We start from the raw sequence: 21,460 nt of genomic DNA on the forward strand, positions 1-21,460 counted from the left end.
ACAATCCCGGGATAAACCTTAGGTCTAGCTAAGGCCTTAGAGGCCAACTGCTCCGCTTAATAATCCTGTGCCAGCAAACATCCTTGCTCCCCCCTTCTGAATGTTTATTTTAATTACAATTTTAAACTTATGTATTCTGACTTGTGTGGCAAGTGGGCTTCACCTTTTTATTGGAAATATTGTATTGATTGTATAATTCAATGTTTTTTGTTGTTTTTCTCTCCCTCCTTTTACTGTAATTGTGGCTAAAACCTAAACAGGTTGCCTAATCAACATATTTGATAGCCCGCGACGGAGGAGGGAAGATCTCGCATTGTGTTTAACACGAGATCCCTCTTTTGTTCACATGCGAGGTGTGACATCCTCAGAAGGAGAGGTGTTGCGCCTGCCATTTTTTAATTTCTTTAAGGGGAAGCAGCGCACAAACGCTCGTGAGCTAAAGGGAAGTTGTTTTTAATTTAAATTGTTTTCCTCGCTCCCCCCACCCTATCCCCAACGGGTGCAGCTCCCGGCTCCTCGCGAAGAATCGCGCAGAGCCGGGTCAACCAGCGGCACCCAGCCACACGTTCCGCGGTCTTGGGCTCAGCCCAGGACCGTGGAAAAAACAGGGCCAAAGGAGAGGGCGAGATCCCGGGGCAAGGGAGGGATCATCCCTCCCTGATCCCGGGATCCCCTGTGCGTCATGTGGACTCACAGGGACAATCCCAGGTATCATCCTGGGATTTCGCCCGGTCTAGCTAAGGCCTGAGTCCTGTGTGCTGACACTGTTTGCCCAGGAATGCTCTAAGTTCCAAAGAGTGTTTACTTCTGCTCTGCTTGGGAAACTGTAAAAACAGATGACTTGGTTCAAAACTATGCCTGTTTAAAGAAGGGAGATTTGACCTTAGATTGGGGCAACAACTGCGTGATGGTGGATATCAAGAACCGAATTGCAATTAGCAAACATACTGTATTGTAAAAACAACAACCATAGCACTGTTTGAGAAAACTTTATGGAGAAATCAATACTGTAGAAGAAAGTAAACAAAGCAGAGCGAATGGAATATTGTTGGCTAAGGTCAGTCAGCCTTGGCGACGGTAGTCAACTATTCAAAGAGGTAGCCATGGTGTATGGAATGTAAAAGGTTGCTGCATCTCTTAAAAACGAGTCCTGGAAAATTAATGCTCTAACCAGGTGGGGAGCAAGATACATCCTTTGCTGTTCTTCATACATGCCTTTTTCTTTTCTTAATTTCATTCTGTTGCTGTATTCATTTTTATCTTCAACATAGGCCCTTTCTACACGTAAGGATTATCCCAGGAAAATGGAGGGGTTGTCCCTGCCTGCTCCCGGGATCCCCTCTGTGTCATTTGCATGCACAGGGACAATCCCTGGAAAAAAGGCAGGTGTAGAAATGGCCATAGAGCTTCTCTGAGACTGCTTATACTTATCGTGTGTAGCCTACAAAAGTGTTGTCAGGAGCCCCTGACTTCGGTCTCCCACCTCCGGGTTTGCTTTACTCTATCAGTCAAATCAGCCTGGCCAGTTTGAGCGATCAACTTCACGCGTGACGTTTTTAAGTGTACATAACAAGCATGAATTGATCACGAAGGCGACGCACCCCTTTGCAAAACCCTATGCCGTGCAGATATGCTCCTCTGGGAGCTGTAATTGGCTGCCGTTTCCAGCCGAGTGGGCATTAGGTGGTAAACCCAGGTTTCCTTTTGCATACTGTGTGAAATGGCTGTAAGACCATCTCCAACGACTACGTTGAATCAGCAGATAACAGGCTCTGAAAGTGCAATCATGCCATCTAATCCAGATTGTTTTCCAGTCCCCAGGACTTGTTACGTTTCCAGCCTCAAGCCATCTAGTGCTAAACAAAGCGGAATGCATTGTGTGCCTTTCCAAGGCAGGAAAAAGGAAGGGCTGCAGGCCAGGCCTTGTTCCTGTCTGGTTACAAGTGCATGAACAATTTAGAAAGCCCAACAACAACTTTACCCACGGGACCTGGCAATACAAATGAAAGAGCCTCTGCCAGAGTCCCCAGAATAGCACCAATCCAACGTTGGCTATTGATCTCCTCATTCTGTTGCTCCAACTGCTGAATCTCCATAGTTAGTTGGTTAGCTTCCCTCTGAAATCCCTGCTTGATCATTGCCTCTTGTTCCTAGAAGTAGAAGAAGTGTTAAAGTCACTAGATCAAGAGCAAAGGGTGCGAGTTGGTTTGCAGCGTGCTTAGGAATGTCGCCAATAAAAAACAAACCAAGCGGTCCTCCTCCCATGATTAGAACTACATAAGGGGGAGGACAGAGATGTGCTCATTGGCCCTGGGCCCTGCACTGTCTCCCTGTCGTCCAGCTCCTTCATTCTCCAGATGTTGGAGGGGTAACTGCTGCACTGGGGTAGGGGTTGCTCTTCCAGGATCTCTTATCGATCCTCCCAGAGTGTAGGACACAGAATAATGGGCTCAAGTTACAGGAAGCCAGATTCCGGCTGGACATCAGGAAGAACTTCCTGACTGTTAGAGCAGTACGACAATGGAATCAGTTACCTAGGGAGGTTGTGGGCTCTCCCACACTAGAGGCCTTCAAGAGGCAGCTGGACAAGCATCTGTCATGTATGCTTTGGGGTGGATTCCTGCATTGAGCAAGGGGTTGGACTCTGTGGCCTTATAGGCCCCTTCCAACTCTACTATTCTATGATTCCTGTCTAGGCTCTCCATGCAATATAGAATCTTACACGAGTGGAGCAGGCTCCCTGCTAGAAAAAGTACGTAGAGGTTAGTGGATCCGAGCAACAGGAACACGCAGAGGAGACAGTGCCAATGAGCGCGTCCCACTCTCCCCCACTCACGTGAGGTGTGGGAACACCTTGAGAGGTCCTGGGAAGGGTAAAAGTGGCCTCAAAATCAATTTCAACAAAATAAAAAGCACTCGAACAGGGCTCCAGACAGGAAACTAAATGGGATTCCCACATAAGGTAAAGTAATTGAGTTAGTGTCCTTTGGAAGCATAGTCCTTCGTGTTCTGGCATGCCTCTAGCATTTTGGGCCCTCAGTCTCTTAGAAGTGGAGAACACACACGCCCCTCCGCAAACAAAATATGTCACAGTTCCCACAACTACAGAGTTTAGTTCAACTCCAAAACAAAACTGCTGAAGGAAACCCGAGTGCAAGGAAGGTCTCCTGCCGCTCACACACAAAATTCTTGGAATGCAAGGAATTAAAAATCCTGTTGGACTAGCATAGTGAATGTGCTACTTATAGAGGTGGTCAATCATGACCTCCAACAATTGTGATTGGCTGTTGGCCCAGTAGGTGGAGCTGGAAAGCTAATATAATTCTCCAGACACTCAAGGAGACACATCAGAGCATGACAATTGTTCCTCCGGACTAAAACCTTCCCTGCACAGTTCAGAGTGGCCAGGCTGACATATAGTTTGCCTCAGATGTATGCCCAGTTGCCAATTAAGTAGCAGTCCTGGGATTGTGAGGAGGAAGTGGCAATGCCCCACCAGCTTCCTTGAGCATGACCCATTTATAGCAGGCATGATTCCAACGCTCTCCACCCCAGGTGATTTTTTCAGAAATTGAGACAAGGCCCCAGCTGGCCCTGTGACAGTTACCCTGAGTTTGCTCTCCATCATCTTCTGCAGCTCTTCCAAGAGCTTCTCCCTTTCTTTCACCATCTTCTCCTCCAGCTGTTTCATGTTCATCTCATAACTCCGTTGCTGATCCTCCATCTTCTGTTCTAGAATAGCCTGCTGCTGCTTCTGGATCTCCCATTCTCGCTCTGCTTCCTCAGCCTTTGCCTTCATCTCTGTCCCAGAAGAAAGACAAAGAATGAATCTCTACTGGTGTTGGGTGCTTCCATACAGAGAGCTGCTATCACTATAAATCAAAAGGCACTGTGCAGCATACCCATATTTTTCTCCTTAATTGATCGTCCGCAGTGAGAAAGAAGGTGGAAGAAACAGTGGGAAAACAAAGGAGGGCCATGAGTAGAAGAGGACAATACCTGGACACCCATAAAAGTCAGTGAACAAGGCAGGGTAATGGTGTGATAAAAGCCTCATCTGGAAGCAACCAAAGAGGTGCCTTTCCAGTAAATCTGTTACTTATAGGAACACATACAAATATCCTTTTCTTAATGGCCTGTACCTTAAGGCATGGGTGGAAGGAAAAGAGATCTCCAGATGTTTTGAACATCAACTCCCAGCATTCCTGTTCACTGGCCAGGCAGGCAGAGGCTTCTGGGAGTTGGTACAAAACATCTAGAGATCTACCTGCTTTAAGATGTGCTCAGTTAAGAAGTTTGTCAAAGCCTCACACTGCCTTCTTTCCCTGCCACCAGACCTCTTTCAATACTGGGGACGTTTGACAGATTTGCACACCTATGTGCTCATGGCACACTTAAAGTGGTCTTTAAACGTGGTCGTGGTACAATTATAGGCTCTTTGATCCTATCTTACAGTTCTATGACACCCTTGTTTAGCAGACTGCAATACATGTATACTGCAGGTGAGGAAATACAATTATGACAATTTGGTGGTTTATAGTAAGGAAAATAAAAATGTTCAAGTATTCAGTACTAGGAGGAGGAGGAGGAGGAGGAGGAGAAAAATACATCTGAAACTAAGGAAAATAACCCCAAATTAGCTCTGGGGCACTGAGGAATAAATGTGGATTGAAATGAAGTAGAAAGACCTAAGCCAGCCATTGCGTTAAAAGCTCAACCCATTTGTTCCAAATATCCCCCTCCATACCAAATAACAGAGGTCTCGAACCTCAAAACAGCCCCATACAGCTGGTGCTAATGGCCGTTTCCCATATGCCCTTTTAAAGACATGGTAGAGGTATTACAGCTCATTCATTGCTTTGCAGTCTCTGTTGGAAAGGTCAGGTGTTAAACAGCTACGCAACTGACACACACAGAGGTCCTGCAGTTCACCTTGTCGCAGTTCTAGCCAGAGTGAATAATTATCGGACACGACATTTTCAAAGACAGGAGGGGCTCCAGTGACATTAGCCAGTAGCATGGAAATCCGTCCTCGAGCTCCCTCTGAATTTCTTGAGCTCACAAACTTGGTGGGGAGCAGGAGATGAAAAGCTGGGCGTCACTTTCCTTTGTATATTTTGGCTATATCAAGTGGCTACTTCCAAATCTTCTAGGTGAGGTGCAGTGGAGTGGTCCAGCTGCATGAGGGAGGGGACGTAGGGCCTTTCCCACCCAGAGAGCACCACCAGCAGCACAAATATCTACCACATGTGGATATTATACCAGCTGCTTACCTGCCATTTCCTTCTCTTTCTCTTGGAGGGCTTCATCATTCTGAAGTATGGTTCTGCCTATGTGCTTCTTGTCCTTAAGGAACTGCTGCAGGACAACCTCAGCCTGGATAGAGAAGCAGCAACAGTCAGCAGAGCTTAGGCCAAAATGCTCCTATGCTAAGAGAAAGCTGTCAATCGACTGTCGGAACTGAATATTGATATGATGAAAACGTTGGAAACCCCTGCCCTACACCTTACCCACCTTTACTCCTTTTTTAGGTTCCTGCTGGTATCTTTGTTCCAGTTTCTTCAGGTCATCCACAAAGACCTGGTGGCCACCAGGCCGGGAGTAAATTCCTTTCTTGATGTTGTTTTCCAACTTCTGAGCCAGGGACGTCAACACAGCCCAACAGTGTGTTGTGGATTCCTGCTCATTCTTATGGCAGTACTCCTCCTTCTTCTGATCCAGGGTTTTCTGGCAGGATAAAAATATACGAAATAAAGCTGAAACACAAAAAAACTAGTTCATTGGCTGGGCAAAATTCCCTAGATTCCAGATATCTTCATCTATTTAATCAAACAGTTGGGCTGCTCCTTTTGGTGCTCAACAGGTTTTGCCCACACTGCTGATGAATAAAGGAAGGTCAAAAGGGTGGATTTATCCACATTTTCTTTGGATGCTTATACAGAGAAGTGAGAATTCCATTTTTTGGCAATGATAGTAGGGTGACCATATGAAAAGGAGGACAGGGCTCCTGTATCTTTAACAATTGTATTGAAAAGGAAATTTCAGCAGGTGTCATTTGTATATATAGGGAACCTGGGGAAATTTCCTCTTCATCACCACAGTTAAAGCTGCAGGTGGCCTGCCCTCTTTTAAATCTGGTCACTCTAGTATAGCTCCTGCAGCTTTAACTGTTGTGATGAAGAGGGAATTTCACCAGATTTCCCATATATACAAATGACACCTGCTGAAATTCCCTTTTCTATGCAACTGTTAAAGATACAGGAGCCCTGTCCTCCTTTTCATATCGTCACCCTAAATGATAGCAGCCCAAAATCTCATGACACATTAATGGACATGCACCAAACTCCCCTCCTCCTATGCTCATTAAGTTATTTATTTATTTAAAACATTTATATCCCGCCCTATATCAATAAGATCTCAGGGCGGCGTACAGATAAAAGCATACAGTATAAAACAATAAATATACACAGCTAAAAACAAATTAAACCATAAACCAAGTTAAAACGATATATAATTTAAAAGTAGTAAAACTATTAAAACAGTTAAAACAATGTGCCTAATGAATTCAACCTAGTGAGTTGCTGAAATAAAACTGAAAATACAAAATTACCAAAATAGTATCCTGGCTGATTTCTAATAATTAACATGATATTGTTTTGTTGCAATAAATAGAGTGGGAGAATGTGTTAATTTGTCTAGGTTTAAGGAAACTGGTAAAAACAGTATACCAAATTTTGGTATAACGATGTCTGTTAAAATAAAATCATGTGTTGGTAGAAAATGTATTTAATCTTAAAACAAATATGTACACTTAAAATTTAAGCAGAATGGTCCACATACAACAAACATCAAACATACATCCCAAACGCGTTTCATCAGTGGGGAAAGAATTATATGCTGATTTTAAAAAACTTATTATGCCAATTTTAAAACCACTTTTTTATGCCCCAGATACAGGGGTTTCCAATAGGACCAACAGTTGGCTCCTGTAAGTCTTCAAAAATGTGGCAAAAAAGACAGGGGACTAGGCATCCCCTCCTGTCTTCAAGAGGCTTGACTCCAAAGTTATATCTGATGCATAACTGATATCTCTGGTTCATGTAGGCTTGTGCATTGCACTAACTTCAGAGGTATATGCACAATAAGTCTTCTTCTGTGGAAGAACCTGGCTTACCTGGGGTAGTGGACTCTCCTTCCCCCAAAGACATGTCTGAGACGGTGTTGCAGCAGGAGAGGGGACGTGCAGCTGAGGAAGATGCAGGCCCCTTGGGAGGGCTACGTGAAGGCCACCCTCCACTAGTGCAGATTCTGAGCCAGGAACAAGTCATCCACCCAGCCCTCAGGAAAGACGGCGACTGAAGCGCAGAGTCCGGCCTTCAAGGAAAAGTCCTCAACGGCAGGCCAGAAACTCAGCTCTGTGAATGTCACCTTATATAGCTGGTGGAGATGGAAAGTTCCTTAAAGAGCCACAGCTGGAGCTGGGTAGAACCAGGCTCAGGCTTTGCATAAAAGGATGCTTCAAAGAAGCACTCGGCACTGGCAAACAACAGCTGTGATATTGCTGGTTTTGCTTTCTATGCCCTGTTTCCTGTATTCATGACCTTGGGCTTTATCATGACTGGAACTTTGGACCAGATCTCAGGCTGCGACTCTGGACTTTGATTTCGGACTTTGATGCTACGTCTCTGCTGCTGGAACTTGTTTATCTCTGCCCGTTATTCCTGGCAACTAGGAGCTTTGCTGCTGGCTGGCTTCCCAGACAGACTTGTTAAGACTCTGTATCCATAAACACGACATACATCAACAAATGAACCCTCCAGCAGTCCATCTGTAAAAGAATAATTTCACCAGCACTGGGAACACACCTTCCCCTCTTTTTTCTTCAGTTATCAGGTTTCTGGCTTCTTCCAGCGCCTCCTTCCTTGTTTGCCATCAGACCACCAGCCTTGACATACATATTGACATCTCAAGAGACAACCTACCACGAGCCCAGCCTGGAACCGATGTGAGTCATCGTTGAAGGCACGAGCCATGAACACCTGGAGGGCTTCCTCCTCACACTCTGCGTGAATCCTCAGTAGCTCCTGAACAGCGGCTGTGGGCAGCTTCGCCTTCTGCTTCATCAGCTCCACGTAGCGAGCAACAGCGTCATTCACAGCAGCCGTGTTCTCAATCTCAGCCAAGGCCAGCACTGCGTTCTCCATACAAGGCACTTGCCCGCTGCAGATGGTTTCCACATAGGTCACCACCAGCTTCGCCAGCACTACAAGGAAAAAATAACAGAAACTCTTGTGGTGACACTCCTTTGGGGTCACAGTTAATTTCTTGTGTTCATAGAAGTTCACTGCAGTGCAAATTCAAGTGTTTAGGACTTCCCATAGATAGGGGGTGTCAAATGCAGTGGATCTTGAACATTGCGGAGCAGGATTTGTTTCCCTTCTCAACTGGCCTTTGACTGGCCAGCTTATGATCCAGAAGTGAAAACATATGACCTGAGTTTAGTTAGATTCAAAAAAAGGAAGGCAGTAGTTGAATGATCTAATATATACAGAGTGCCCAAAGCACACAACTACAAGATATACATTCAAGGATGGACAGTGATAATTAAACTTGTTTATTCACAGAAATGATGGTTATAACTGATGCATCCCCTGCACGGCGAAATGACACGGTCATCAATGGCAAACTGCTGGTTGCCTAACAAAACTGTACATGAAAATTACTCCTAATACAATCATCTTCACATTTTTATAATGAATAATTTCTAATGCATGATGTACATAAATCGAAACCACAATTATAGTTTATAGTTTAATACAGCACTGGTGATGACATCAGTATAGTAACCTTGTAAACTAGGTTTATAATACGAGGTTATGTTAATTGTTTTCTTTTTCTTATCAGCGTTGTAAACTTTATAACAAGCCCCTGGTTTGTTTGTCCTATTTGCGCGGTAGCTTCTTCGGAAAAAAACGCAATGATGAATCGGCTGAAACCTGTAGATTATTGTGGGGTTGACACCTCCAAAATGAAAAACAGCCGGTATGCCTTGAGCTTGGAGATACACAAATAGCAGCTGAGGCAACCAGCAGTTTGCCATTGATGACTGTGTCATTTTGCCATGCAGGGGATGCATCAGTTATAACCATCATATCTGCAAATAAACAAGTTTAATTATCACTGTCCATCTTTGAATGTATATCTTGTAGTTGTGCGCTTTGGGCACTCTGTATATATCTGAGTTTAGTTAGGACACTGCACCAAAAAATCATAGCCTGTTTGGAGAAATAGGGTACAGGGAAAGATAGAAAAAGGAAGGGTCTAAAAGAAAGACGCGTTTTAAAGTTTTAATTAATATAATTATAACAGACTGGATATATTAAAAGTGAGTCTTAGGTTGTCATTTCAGGTTAAAAGTAGATTTTGTGTCAACGTGGTCAAAGGCCACTGGCCTTGTCCCTCTGCTACGACGACAGCTGTTCAGAGGAAGGACCACAGGGCTAGGAGGACTCACAGTGGCCGGTGACAACGTGCCCGCCTGGGATGGTCTTTGCCATGGATGTGCAGTAGATGTAACGGCAGAACTGGGCTGCTTGTTCCACAAAGTCGGGGTCCAGCTCACTCTCCTGCATCTGCTCCAGACGATGCAGGTTCTTCCGATGAGTAGGGCGGTCAAAGATGAAGCATTTCCGAGTGGGGAAGAACATGTGGATACATTTACGAGGGAGGTTGAACAGCTCGATATCATGAGTGTTACCTGGAGAGAACAAGATAGAGGTGGGTCGGCTGCAAGTGAATCCATCAGTGCAAAGATGTTGGAACATGACAAAAAAGAAAGATTCAGTCACCTACTACGCATTCACCTGCTACGCAGTTCCACTTAATTTTGCCATGTTTATAGATCCGCCTTTATACTTTCTTTCCCTCCCATCTGACCCATGTCTGGCTGAAGACTGCAATCCTGCAGGCAGGGCTATTTTATTAATAATTTTATGCAGCATCCAGTCATTTTAAATGTGGCATGAACTGTGATTTTTTTTTATTCTGTATTTTATTGCTGTTTGTTGAAAGCAATCTCATGGAAATGAGGGGTAAAAATGTTTCAAAGAACTCTTTTCAATAAAGGTTGTGTGCGGAACCAAAAATATACTCCATGCGGAGCAAATTTAGCCATTAGCGACTTGCCACAAGATTATGCTGATAATCTTGTGGCACATTTGTCCTCGCTACCTGTCTTTAATTTCAAGGCGCTTTCCAGATAATCATCTGCAGTCATGGGGCATTTATTCAGTTCCAGTTGCAAGGAGAAATCCCTCAAAGCCCAGATGAAGTTTGGGAAGAACCGAACAAATTCAGCGGAATCTTCCAGTCCTTCAGCATTCTCCCCGGATGAGACTTTTGCTTTGATGTGCTTTGTCAGCATTGTCACGTAGCTGTTGGCCTGGTTTAGGAATCAAGAGACCCGCTGTCCCTGCAGGGAGGGACCTGCCCCACAGAAATACATCTATCTCATAACATCACATAATAGAGCAGACAAATAGATGTGAAGGAGGAGGCTCCCGTGCCTGTAATCACTTGCACATAGTGGGGAGATGCCCCCACTGCTGAAATGCCTTTGCAAAAGAGGAGTTGTGCCTCTTTTGAATTTGGCCCACCTGTTGATGAGTAACCAGTGGCACTGCGTAGAGTATGTTTTAAGGTGGATCCTTGCATTAAGCAGGGTGTTGGACTCAATGGCCTTATAGGCCCCTTCCCCCCAAAAAATGGGCTCTTTTCCCTCACCCCACCCGGAAAGTGAGTTTTCAGAAGGATACTGAAGTTGGTTCATAGCATTCTGGTCAATGGTATTCATATTGTTGTAGATCAGGGTACTGCTAAGGAGCACGGCTAAAGCAAAAATCCAGGAGTCAATCTGGGAATCGCCCTAAGAAAAAGGAAGAAATAAATATTGTAAGCTAATGTTGTCGCTGTACAATCAAGAAACAGATTCATTAAACACAGGGTGGGCAACACACTGCTAGTGGATCACATGAGGCCTCTGTTGATCCCTCTCCTAGTGCAGCCTCTGCCGCCCCCTGAATTTTTTACTTTTTAAAAAACGATCCAACTTTTTACAGAGTTTCTTCATTGAAATCTGTTTTATGCATACCTTCAAAATCTAAATCAGAGGTTGCAAAAGGTACCACTGATGTGTGCAGTTCCTCGTTCTATAGAGGAACAGCTGCCTAGAACAGCTTTCACCTATCTAGGGCCCTCCAAATGTGTTAGACTACAACACAGCCATTGGCCATTCTGGCTGGGGATGATGGAAAATGTACTCCAACCACATCTGCGGTTCGGTAAGGCTGACTTAGAAAGCCAACAATTGGGTTTGGTTGCAGCTTCATTGCGGCTTGCCCCTGACTCTAAGGGTGCCAAGTGTTTTCTAGCAGGGCTCCTGTGTGTATTACTATCATGTAACAGGCTGAAATTCCATATTACTATAGTAGCTGTGTGCCTTTGGCATTCGTTGGTTGCTATCATTCATATCAACTACTGCCTTCTCTAATTTTGTGCACAGGCTGAAATTCAACAGGTGCAGCATGTACTGCTTGTGGGTTCCTGGTCAATAGCTGGTTGACCACAGTGGGAACAGAATGCTGCACTAGATGGACCCTCGGTCTGTTTCAGTATGGCTCTTCTTATGTTCTTATACCACTGCATACAAAAAGTTCAAGTCACCTTTTCCACATCACCTAGTCCCTCAGTATCTAGAAGGACAAGGGTTTGGTTAGGCCTCTCAGGGTGGGGAAGGCACCACATCCAGATTCCCTTGGTGGTTGCTTGCACTGTAGAGCCCAGCAGGAAACCTATATGTGGCAATAATTATGTATTACAGAGTTGAAGATGAAAGAACTAGAAACACGTAAGTTGGAGTGACTGGGGAGAGGGGTTGCCACCTGTTTCTTGGAAGACTCCTATGTCTTTAGCCATTTGTCTTTGGTTTTCTTGGAAGGCTCCTATGTCTTTGTGACAGGCAAACATTCAAAGGGTGTAGATTTTCCCAGTGTGGTGATAGGGAAAGCTGCATTCCCCATATTTCTGTTTGTCATGGTCAAGGCACATGAGGCCTCTTAGGGGAAAAAAGGGGGGGTGACATTGCTATGCAGAGGGCTGCTTTATATTTTTCAGATATTTAAAAATAATACAGAAGAACAGAATTCCATACACAAAGCAAAATGGGTTTCAGAGAGCTTGTAAAGTGCAAGATTCAGATGGAGCTACCACTAAATAAACTTTAATAAAATTTGATAAAATATCTAATCCGTACTACAAAATATAAAAAGTAATCATAGAAAATAATAATTATATAACAAACCATATAAAATATACCAAATTGGAAATTAAACCATCCACAAACATAGTGACCTTACTTGTTTCTAATAAACGTATAGTAGGCAGTAATAGTTTACATCCAACTGTCCCAGATGTGTTTCAACCCCAAGGGTCTTCGTCAGTGGGATAAAGAGTTTTATCAAAGCTACAGCCAAAAACACTGGAGTTAATTGTCCAATTCAGACTAGAAAGTCGCTCTTGTATAGCTTATCTGTTTCCATTTATAGATGCATAAAAAGTGGAAGAGGGATATAGCGTTCCCCCCTATCACATAGCTGATGATGTATAACTGAAGCATCCATAAACCAAATCAAAACATGAATCAGGCTTTCAATAAAGCTCTGATGTGAAGAATCTATGTATGTCAGGCTTGAAAGGAAGAGAGCCCTGGTCACCATGGTCCACATACAGAGTGCTCCACCCTGCCAATTTGGGCAGAAAACCCTTGATTTTAGAATTCATCTTCTTCCCTCCCATCCCTTGGTCGACTTGAGCTCTGTGTCTCTCACCTGAAGTCTTGCCAGCTAGTTTGCTCATGAGGTAGGACTTGCCCGTGCGGTACAGTCCCACAATGGCCACCACCACCACTGGTTGGCGGATTTCAGAGAGCAGCCAAAGGGCCTCTTGACAGACATGGAACTGCCTTCCCCTGTTCTCGATCAGGCACATGGGAGCCGACATGCAGAGTTTGGAGGCCATTGCTCACAGCCTGGAAGAGCTGCAGTTGGGATGAGGAGAGAGAGACAGAAAAACCAGCAAGAGTCACCAGTGTATATATTTCATATTAATACACAGTATTCCTAGCGGGAACATTCTGGGGATTCTGGAACTGCAGACATTTTTACAGGACACAGATGTTTTCACTGTTTCTGGAGGGAAGTTCCCATGCTTGAAGAATATGAACACAGGGACCCATTGGTCACCAGCCAGGAAATCCTTTTCACATTGATGGCTGTACCAAAGAACCTGATGGCTGTGTGCTACCTCCAGTATCAGAGGTAGTAAGTCCAGTTGCAGAGGAACATGGGTGGGAGGGTATTTTCAGATATTTTCCTGTTTTTCTGCCTGAAACTCCCATTGACTGAAAAATACGAGTACAAGAAATCACTGGTCACCAGCCAAGAGAATCAGGAAGATGCTAAATATGATTGAATCCAAGAAATCAAAACCCCTTATCATTCTTCTATGCGGAGTTCACTGAGGCCACAGCTAGACCTAAGATTTATCCTGGGATCATCTAGGGTTCAGTCCTGCCTGAGCACTGGATCCCCTGTGTGTCACCTAGATGAACAGGTTTGACCCCTGGATGATCCAGGGATAAACCTTAGGGCCAGATCTACACGTCGTTGCGAAGGCGCTTGCGTGCGTCTGGAGTGCGCCCCGAAGCTCATCGAGACACACAGGCTTACTTTCAAAGTGCATTTTCCCGGCTTTTGGGCGCTGTTATTTAGTCCGTCTTAAGTGAATTTAAGGCGTCCCTTCTTCCACCGTGTGTAACAATTATTCACTCTTTCCTCCCTGCCCCGCTCCGCCCAGACTTATTTTGTTGCCTTTTGACTTCCGATACCATTTCCGGTGCGAACAGCAGCATCCATCTTTAATCATCACCTTTCCCGCGTGTGACAGGTGAGGTCGGTTCCATTTTCCTCATTGCTTTCCTCTGTTTGTGAGTCCCTGGTTTGTGGTCCCTGTTTGTGGGTCCCTGGTCGACAGCTGGTTGGCCACTGTGTGAAAAGAGTGCTGGTAGACCCTTGGTCTGATCCAGTAGGTCTCTTCTTATGTTATTACGTTCTTAACCCATGTGCTGGCCACAGAACCTCTGTGTTCCACAGAAGGTTCTGGTGTGACCAACATTCTAGGGATACGCTCACATTTCATACAAGGTCCTGTTGGATTGTACCATCTCACAGGGCATTTTGGCACCGGAGGCAGAAAATCCAAAGAGCACACTTCTCCCCTTCACAGTAAACAAACAGAAAACAACACTCACAATGACAAATTAAATTAATGACAATACGCTTACCTTTAACAGCATGGAAAATCTGCCCAAGGTAGCTGTCTCACAATAAATCCCATGCTTTTACAAAGGATGAATCTTTGCTCCTGGAGGGTGTAGGTTACATTGCGGCATTTGTGTGCACATGTGTGTGTGTGTGTGTATTAGTGAGAGGGTGTGTGTTTCCCCATATCAGGAATTCATAGGTGAAACGGATGGAACTCACAGCCCATCATAAACAAGTTTATGCAGAAGGAAGGCTGCTTCAAAATGTCGGACGAGGGGAGGCTTGACCACGAGAGATGGAAAATAGGATGGAGGCAACACTGCTAATTCTTGTCCTGTCTAGCTTGACAATGGAACACTGTGAGACGCACACACCACGAAAGGGCCTGGATCTTCCAAACGATTAGGTTCGCGCGTCTGACATCCTATCCAGCCCATCTCACGCCTTCAAGCCACATGTGGTTTATTGCAATCCGCGGCCGGATTCTTACTAGATTGAACACTAAGCAGGATATAACACTTTGAAAACGTTCTGAAGACTGTATACAGAGTGTGTCCTGGGCCTCATCTACACCAAGCAGAATATTGCACTATGAAAGCGGTATATAAAAGGCAGGAGCCACACCAAGCAGGATATAGCGGTGTGAAAGTGGTATATAGTATGTGTCAATGGGCCCAAACAATTGTCAGTGCACTTCAATACCGCTATAAAGCAGTAGTGTGGCTCCTGCCTTTATATATCGCTTTCATAGTGCCATATCCTGCTTGGTGTAGATGAGGCCCTGGGCCCCAACAGTTGTCACTACTGCTATAAACCATTTTAAGGCAGTAGTGTAGATCCTGCCCAGATCCTGCGTGGGGCAGGGTGGGGGGCCTGTTTTGCATGAAATCCCCAGGTGGACCGATGACCCCTCTTTCCCCCTGTCCCTCCCCATCCCCACCCCCAGGCTTTCAGGTTCGCGCTCGACCAGACGCAGGCGGCCCACACGCGTTTCGACACCCCGGAAAGCAGAACATCCAACATGGCAACAAGCCACAACCGATCCCGTGTGCGCGTCTACTCAGAAGCAAGCCCCACAGACTCCAAAGGCATTTTTGCAGGGTTACAGCCTTCATTCATCCAGGCAACCGGAGGAAGATAACGCTCCGCACCCGTCGCTGCAGAGAGCGTAGATTCCAACGGAGCAGCACCTGCCCCAGAGAAATGCAGGCATAATGGGAAGCTGAGTTTTAGAGGGAGGGGGGCTCATTCCTTACCTCCCTTGTCACGTCCTCCAACTCAGCGGCCGATTGCTCTGTTTGCAGTTCATTGGTGCTCGCAGAAACTGAAAGCAAAACCTGATTCCGCAGGATGTGCGCTTTTCGCGGTTCGCTTGGGGCTTCCAGGAATCTGGGTGGGTGGGGGCAGAATCCGAATCGTCCGGGAGGGACGTCTGAGGGGCATTCTGGGGTGGACCGACTCTCCTTGACCCCTGTTTCAGCGAGCACAAAGGAAGAACTTCGTGATGGGTTGAATCCAAATTTTAGGCATGCTTGAAGTAGACCCGTTGAAATCAATGGGACTTGAAGTCCCACTAATTTTAACGGATCTAGTCTAAATGGGAGCAGTTATTTCTTACACCCATCCGATTTCCAGGGTGGTCTACAAAAAGATTCAAACAATTAAAAGGTAAACACACACACGAAATGAGCTTAAAACACAAAATTATAAATGCAGCATTAAACAGTCCGCAGAATAAAAATGGTAACTTAGAAAGAGCTAGGACATGTAAAAAGGACTTTGCCTGACAACAGTGCCAGCTCCAGGTTTGGGGTCCTTCAAGCAAGACCACCTCAATGGACCCCCTCCTTTAATGAGTCTACCTTCTCACCAGCCTTTCTTCAGGTGCTGTTATTTCTCCTCCTCCACTTTCTCATGAGTACAATCACTTTCTTGGCACAGAGAGCTCTGTCAGACGAGTGTTTTATCGCGGATTTTCACGGCTCCCTCTCACAACATCGTCTCACAACCCCCCGCCCCCCGCCCCCCAAAACACCCCAGTAAGTCCAACTTCTTTTTAAAGAGGAAGTTACCACTGCTGTGTGCAGAAGAAGCACCGGGATCAAAATGGCCCACTGAATGGGCCACGTGCATGTTATTTCCTCTTTCAAAAGAGGAAGTAATGAGGGACAAATGTGTGGGCGGAGAAGTGACGGTAAGCAAACGCGATTTTCCCTCGTGTGATGCTGCTCAGAGAGCCAGTGAACAAGCAGGCAGTGGCATCTCCTGCCCCTCCTTCTCAACATCACCATTATTTTCCGGGCCAGAGCAAGAGGCAGGTGAACAAGCAGGTGGCAATGGCGAAGAGGAGGAGAAACTCTAGGGGTGTGTGTGTCTTTTTAGTGGCCCTCTGCTAATGTATGAGCCCTTGGCACGTGTCCTGCCAATAGCAGAGTTGGAAGGGGCCTGTAAGGCCATCGAGTCCAACCCCCTGCTCAATGCAGGAATCCACCTTAAAGCATCCCTGACAGATGGTTGTCCAGCTGCCTCTTGAAGGCCTCTAGTGTGGGAGAGCCCACGATCTCCCTAGGCAATTGGTTCCATTGTCGTACTGCTCTAACAGTCAGGAAGTTTTTCCTGATGTCCAGCTGGAATCTGGCTTCCTGTAACTTAAGCCCGTTATTCCGTGTCCTGCACTCTGGGAGGATCGGGAAGAGATCCTGGCCCTCCTCTGTGTGACAACCTTTCAAGTTCTTGAAGAGTCCTATCCTGTCTCCCTTCAGTCTTCTCTTCTCCAGGCTAAACATGCCCAGTTCTTTCAGTCTCTCTTCATAGGGCTTTGCTTCCAGACCCCTGATCATCCTGGTTGCTCTCCTCTGAACCCCCTCCAGCTCGTCTGCATCCTTCTTGAAGAACTGGGCACCAGACTTCAAGAAGTGTAAATAAAATGTTAAGTGGAAGGGGCCTGTAAGGCCATCGAGTCCAACCCCCTGCTCAATGCAGGAATCCACCTTAAAGCATCCCTGACAGATGGTTGTCCAGCTGCCTCTTGAAGGCCTCTAGTGTGGGAGAGCCCACGATCTCCCTAGGCAATTGGTTCCATTGTCGTACTGCTCTAACAGTCAGGAAGTTTTTCCTGATGTCCAGCCGGAATCTGGCTTCTTTTAACTTGAGCCTGTTATTCCGTGTCCTGCACTCTGGGAGGATCGAGAAGAGATCCTGGCCCTCCTCTGTGTGACAACCTTTTAAGTATTTGAAGAGTGCTATCATGTCCCCCCTCAATCTTCTCTTCTCCAGGCTAAACATGCCCAGTTCTTTCAGTCCTGGCTAGCAACAGTGACAGGGATTGGCTGAAGGGGCTCCACTTCAACGCAATCTTGGGTAGTATCAAAAGACTCTGCTGTATCATGTTACTTACCCGCCCAAGGGTCTCTACTTGTCTTGCTCAGCTTCGTCCATTTTTTCTCGTCGTCCCTTATGCCTGGAATTCTCTTCCAGAGCATTTGCGGATCACAAGTTCAATTACTGTTTTTAAAGCTAAATTGAAAACTTTTCTTTTTTCTACAGCTTTTAGAACTTGACTTTGTTCTTACTTTCACACTGGCTTGGTTCAGACAACACGCTAAACCATGCGGCTTAAGCACAAAATGGTTAAGGGAATGCATTAACCTTAATGCATTCCCTTAACCATTTTGTGGTCTATGGCCATACTATCCTGAATGCACCCGATCTCGCCTAACCATTTTGTTGTTAAGCAGCATGGTTTAGCGTGTTGTCCGAACCAGGCCACTGTTAGTCTTATTGTCCCGTGCCTATTTGGTGCATTCTCTTAGAATCATAGAATCATAGAATAGCAGAGTTGGAAGGGGCCTACAAGGCCATCGAGTCCAACCCCCTGCTCAATGCAGGAATCCACCCTAAAGCATCCCTGACAGAGGGTTGTCCAGCTGCCTCTTGAATGCCTCTAGTGTGGGAGAGGCCACAACCTCCCTAGGTAACTGATTCCATTGTCTTACTGCTCTAACAGTCAGGAAGTTTTTCCTGATGTCCAGCTGGAATCTGGCTTCCTTTAACTTGAGCCCGTTATTCTGTGTCCTGCACTCTGGGAGAATCGAGAAGAGATCCTGGCCCTCCTCTGTGTGACAACCTTTTAAGTATTTGAAGAGTGCTATCATGTCTCCCCTAAATCTTCTCTTCTCCAGGCTAAACATGCCCAGTTCTTTCAATCTCTCTTCATAGGGCTTTGTTTCCAGACCCCTGATCATCCTGGTCGCCCTCCTCTGAACACGCTCCAGCTTGTCTGCGTCCTTCTTGAATTGTGGAACCCAGAACTGGACGCAATACTCTAGATGAGGCCTAACCAGGGCCGAATAGAGAGGAACCAGTACCTCTCTATTCTTCCCTTTCTTCTTATTATTTTATTAGAATGTAAGCCTTTATGTCAAGTTGTTGCTGTTTATTCTTTTACTATGTACAGCACCAAGTACATTGATGGTGCTATATTAATTAATTAAATAAATAAATAATAATCAAGCAAAGATCTATTTACTTCGGTATCCTGCTTCCCACAGTAACTGGACAAATGTTTCCCAAGAAGGGGATGAACATAACTTCCCTTCACCACTGTTTGTTCTCCAGCAACTGATATTTAGAGGTTTCCTGGAAGCTCCATGTACTGTAGCTATCATAGCTAACCTCTGTGAAATAAATCCATCTTCAGTGCATTTCGCAAAGCCTCGTTTAAAGCATTGTGAAATCTGTCAGGGGGAAAAAGCAAATTCGTTGAATGGATTTATTCCTCTCAATTTAAAAATAGTGTTGTGAACCAGCGCTTCCAGAAGAGGTTTTTATTGTGCAATTGCCCTGGCTCATTCATGGAATTTTACGAGGCCTGCAGGCATCATCGCCTTCAATTTGTAGTCCTTGCGTATTTTCCCACTGCTTGCTGCTTATCAGGGGAAAAAAATCTGTTAAGGAAGAAAAGATAGAATAACTGCACAACAACCTTTGATTGTTTGTGCAACAAGGTCTCCATCTGGTAGTGCCCAAAGTTTGGTCTTGTTTTAAAGTTGCATTAAAGTTCTGGGTTTTTTTTATGTATACCACCATGGAAGACAGTTTTGGATGAATGTATGGTTTATTTAAAAATAAAAATAAAAGAAGAGTGGAAGAGTACCGAAGGAGAAGAGCCAAAACAAACAAGGGGGGAAAAGTAACTTTTAATTTCTGATTTGTTTTGGCCACAACTCTTTGGCAAGATCTACACATGGTTTTATAATGTTTTCGAATGGTATTGATAACTGTAGGGGCTTGTGACACATTCCGTAAACCATTTTCAAACTGCTTCCAAAGTGTTATATCCTGCTTGGTGTAGATCTGGCCTTTCTCAAAACAAATAAGCAAGGAAGCTGGGTATGTTCACCTGCTTGACATCTTTGATTCTGAGAAATTCCTTGCCTTTGTTTTAAGCTGTATTTGTTGTTTATTCGTTCAGTCGCTTCCGACTCTTCGTGACTTCATGGACCAGCCCACGCCAGAGCTTTCTGTCAGCTGTGGCCACCCCTAGCTCCCCCAAGGTCAAGCCTGTCACCTCCAGAATATCATCCATCCATCTTGCCCTTGGTCGGCCCCTCTTCCTTTTGCCTTCCACTTTCCCTAGCATCAGCCTCTTCTCCAGGGTATCCTGTCTTCTCATTATGTGGCCAAAGTACTTCAGTTTTGCCTTTAATACCATTCCCTCGAGTGAGCAGTCTGGCTTTATTTCCTGGAGTATGGACTGGTTTGATCTTCTTGCAGTCCAAGACACTCTCAGCATTTTCCTCCAACACCACAGTTCAAAAGCATCTATCTTCCTTCGCTCAGCCTTCCTTATCGTCCAGCTCTCGCAGCCATAGGTTACTACGGGGAATACCATTGCTTTAACTATGCGGACCTTTGTTGTCAGTGTGGTGTCTCTGCTCTGAACTATTTTATCAAGATTTGTCATTGCTCTCCTCCCAAAAAGTAAGCGTCTTCTGATTTCCTGGCTGCAGTCAGCGTCTGCATTATTTTTGGGCCCAGAAATACAAAGTCTGTCACTGCCTCCACGTTTTCTCCCTCTATTTGCCAGTTATCAATCAAGCTGGTTGCCATAATCTTGGTTTTTTTGAGGTTTAACTGCAACCCAGCTTTTGCACTTTCTTCTTTCACCTTTGTCATAAGGCTCCTCAGCTCCTCCTCGCTTTCAGCCATCAGAGTGGTGTCATCTGCATATCTGAGGTTGTTAATGTTTCTTCCTGCGATTTTAACTCCAGCCTTGGATTCGTCAAGCCCAGCACATCGCATGATGTGTTCTGCATACAAGTTGAATAGGTAAGGTGAGAGTATACAACCCTGCCGTACTCCTTTCCCAATCTTAAACCAGTCCGTTGTTCCGTGGTCTGTTCTTACCATTGCTACTTGTTCGTTATACAGATTCCTCAGGAGGCAGACTAGATGACTTGGTATCCCCATACCACCAAGAACTTGCCACAATTTGTTATGATCCACACAGTCAAAGGCTTTAGAATAGTCAATAAAACAGAAATAGATGTTTTTCTGGAACTCCCTGGCTTTCTCCATTATCCAGCGGATATTGGCAATTTGGTCTCTAGTTCCTCTGCCTTTTCTAAACCCAGCTTGTACATCCGGCAATTCTCGCTCCATGAATTGCTGGAGTCTACCTTGCAGGATCTGGGTTAAGATGAATGGCTTCCGTCCGTCAATATGTAAGCTCTTATTGCCCCCTGGTGGCTAATAAGTACCCGACTTTTTAAATGCAGAGTTTTGGGAGAAAGCCCAGCAGTGACTACGAGTTAGCAACTGCGTCGTATAACTGGCACGGCACACTGCACAGCCACTGCAGGGCAAATAAGCTATATAGACAGCCCCCTAGGCAATGTCAGAATGGATCATCCCAGCTCAGTCAGGCTTTCTCATCAAGACCAGAAGGGGGATGACTGAAGACCAGCAGTAGCTGTTGTGTTATGCACACAGCATTTTTCTAAATTGAGGGAATTCTTTGACATGCATAATTGCATATTTACCCTCACAAGAACACCAGAAAGGAAGAAAACAAGCCAGAG

General features: G+C 45.3%; 1 protein-coding gene across 1 annotated transcript in view; it reads right to left on the reverse strand.

Annotated features, from left to right (window-relative positions):
- Positions 1 to 973: 973 nt before the first annotated feature.
- Positions 974 to 21,460, reverse strand: part of LOC134407875 (guanylate-binding protein 1-like) — a 128,639-nt gene continuing 108,152 nt past the window's right edge. The window contains exons 2-11 of the mRNA XM_063139867.1: positions 12,885 to 13,092; positions 11,722 to 11,849; positions 10,815 to 10,924; positions 10,231 to 10,433; positions 9,515 to 9,757; positions 7,983 to 8,263; positions 5,515 to 5,727; positions 5,274 to 5,376; positions 3,608 to 3,801; positions 974 to 2,150 (exon numbers count right to left, since the gene is read on the reverse strand). Coding sequence (XP_062995937.1) covers positions 1,938 to 2,150; positions 3,608 to 3,801; positions 5,274 to 5,376; positions 5,515 to 5,727; positions 7,983 to 8,263; positions 9,515 to 9,757; positions 10,231 to 10,433; positions 10,815 to 10,924; positions 11,722 to 11,849; positions 12,885 to 13,074 — 1,878 coding nt within the window. The 5' untranslated portion in view covers positions 13,075 to 13,092 and the 3' untranslated portion in view covers positions 974 to 1,937. The remainder of the gene's footprint in view (positions 2,151 to 3,607; positions 3,802 to 5,273; positions 5,377 to 5,514; positions 5,728 to 7,982; positions 8,264 to 9,514; positions 9,758 to 10,230; positions 10,434 to 10,814; positions 10,925 to 11,721; positions 11,850 to 12,884; positions 13,093 to 21,460) is intronic.

The sequence above is a fragment of the Elgaria multicarinata genome, chromosome 13, assembly GCF_023053635.1.
Source record: "Elgaria multicarinata webbii isolate HBS135686 ecotype San Diego chromosome 13, rElgMul1.1.pri, whole genome shotgun sequence".
Classification (NCBI taxonomy): domain Eukaryota; kingdom Metazoa; phylum Chordata; class Lepidosauria; order Squamata; family Anguidae; genus Elgaria; species Elgaria multicarinata.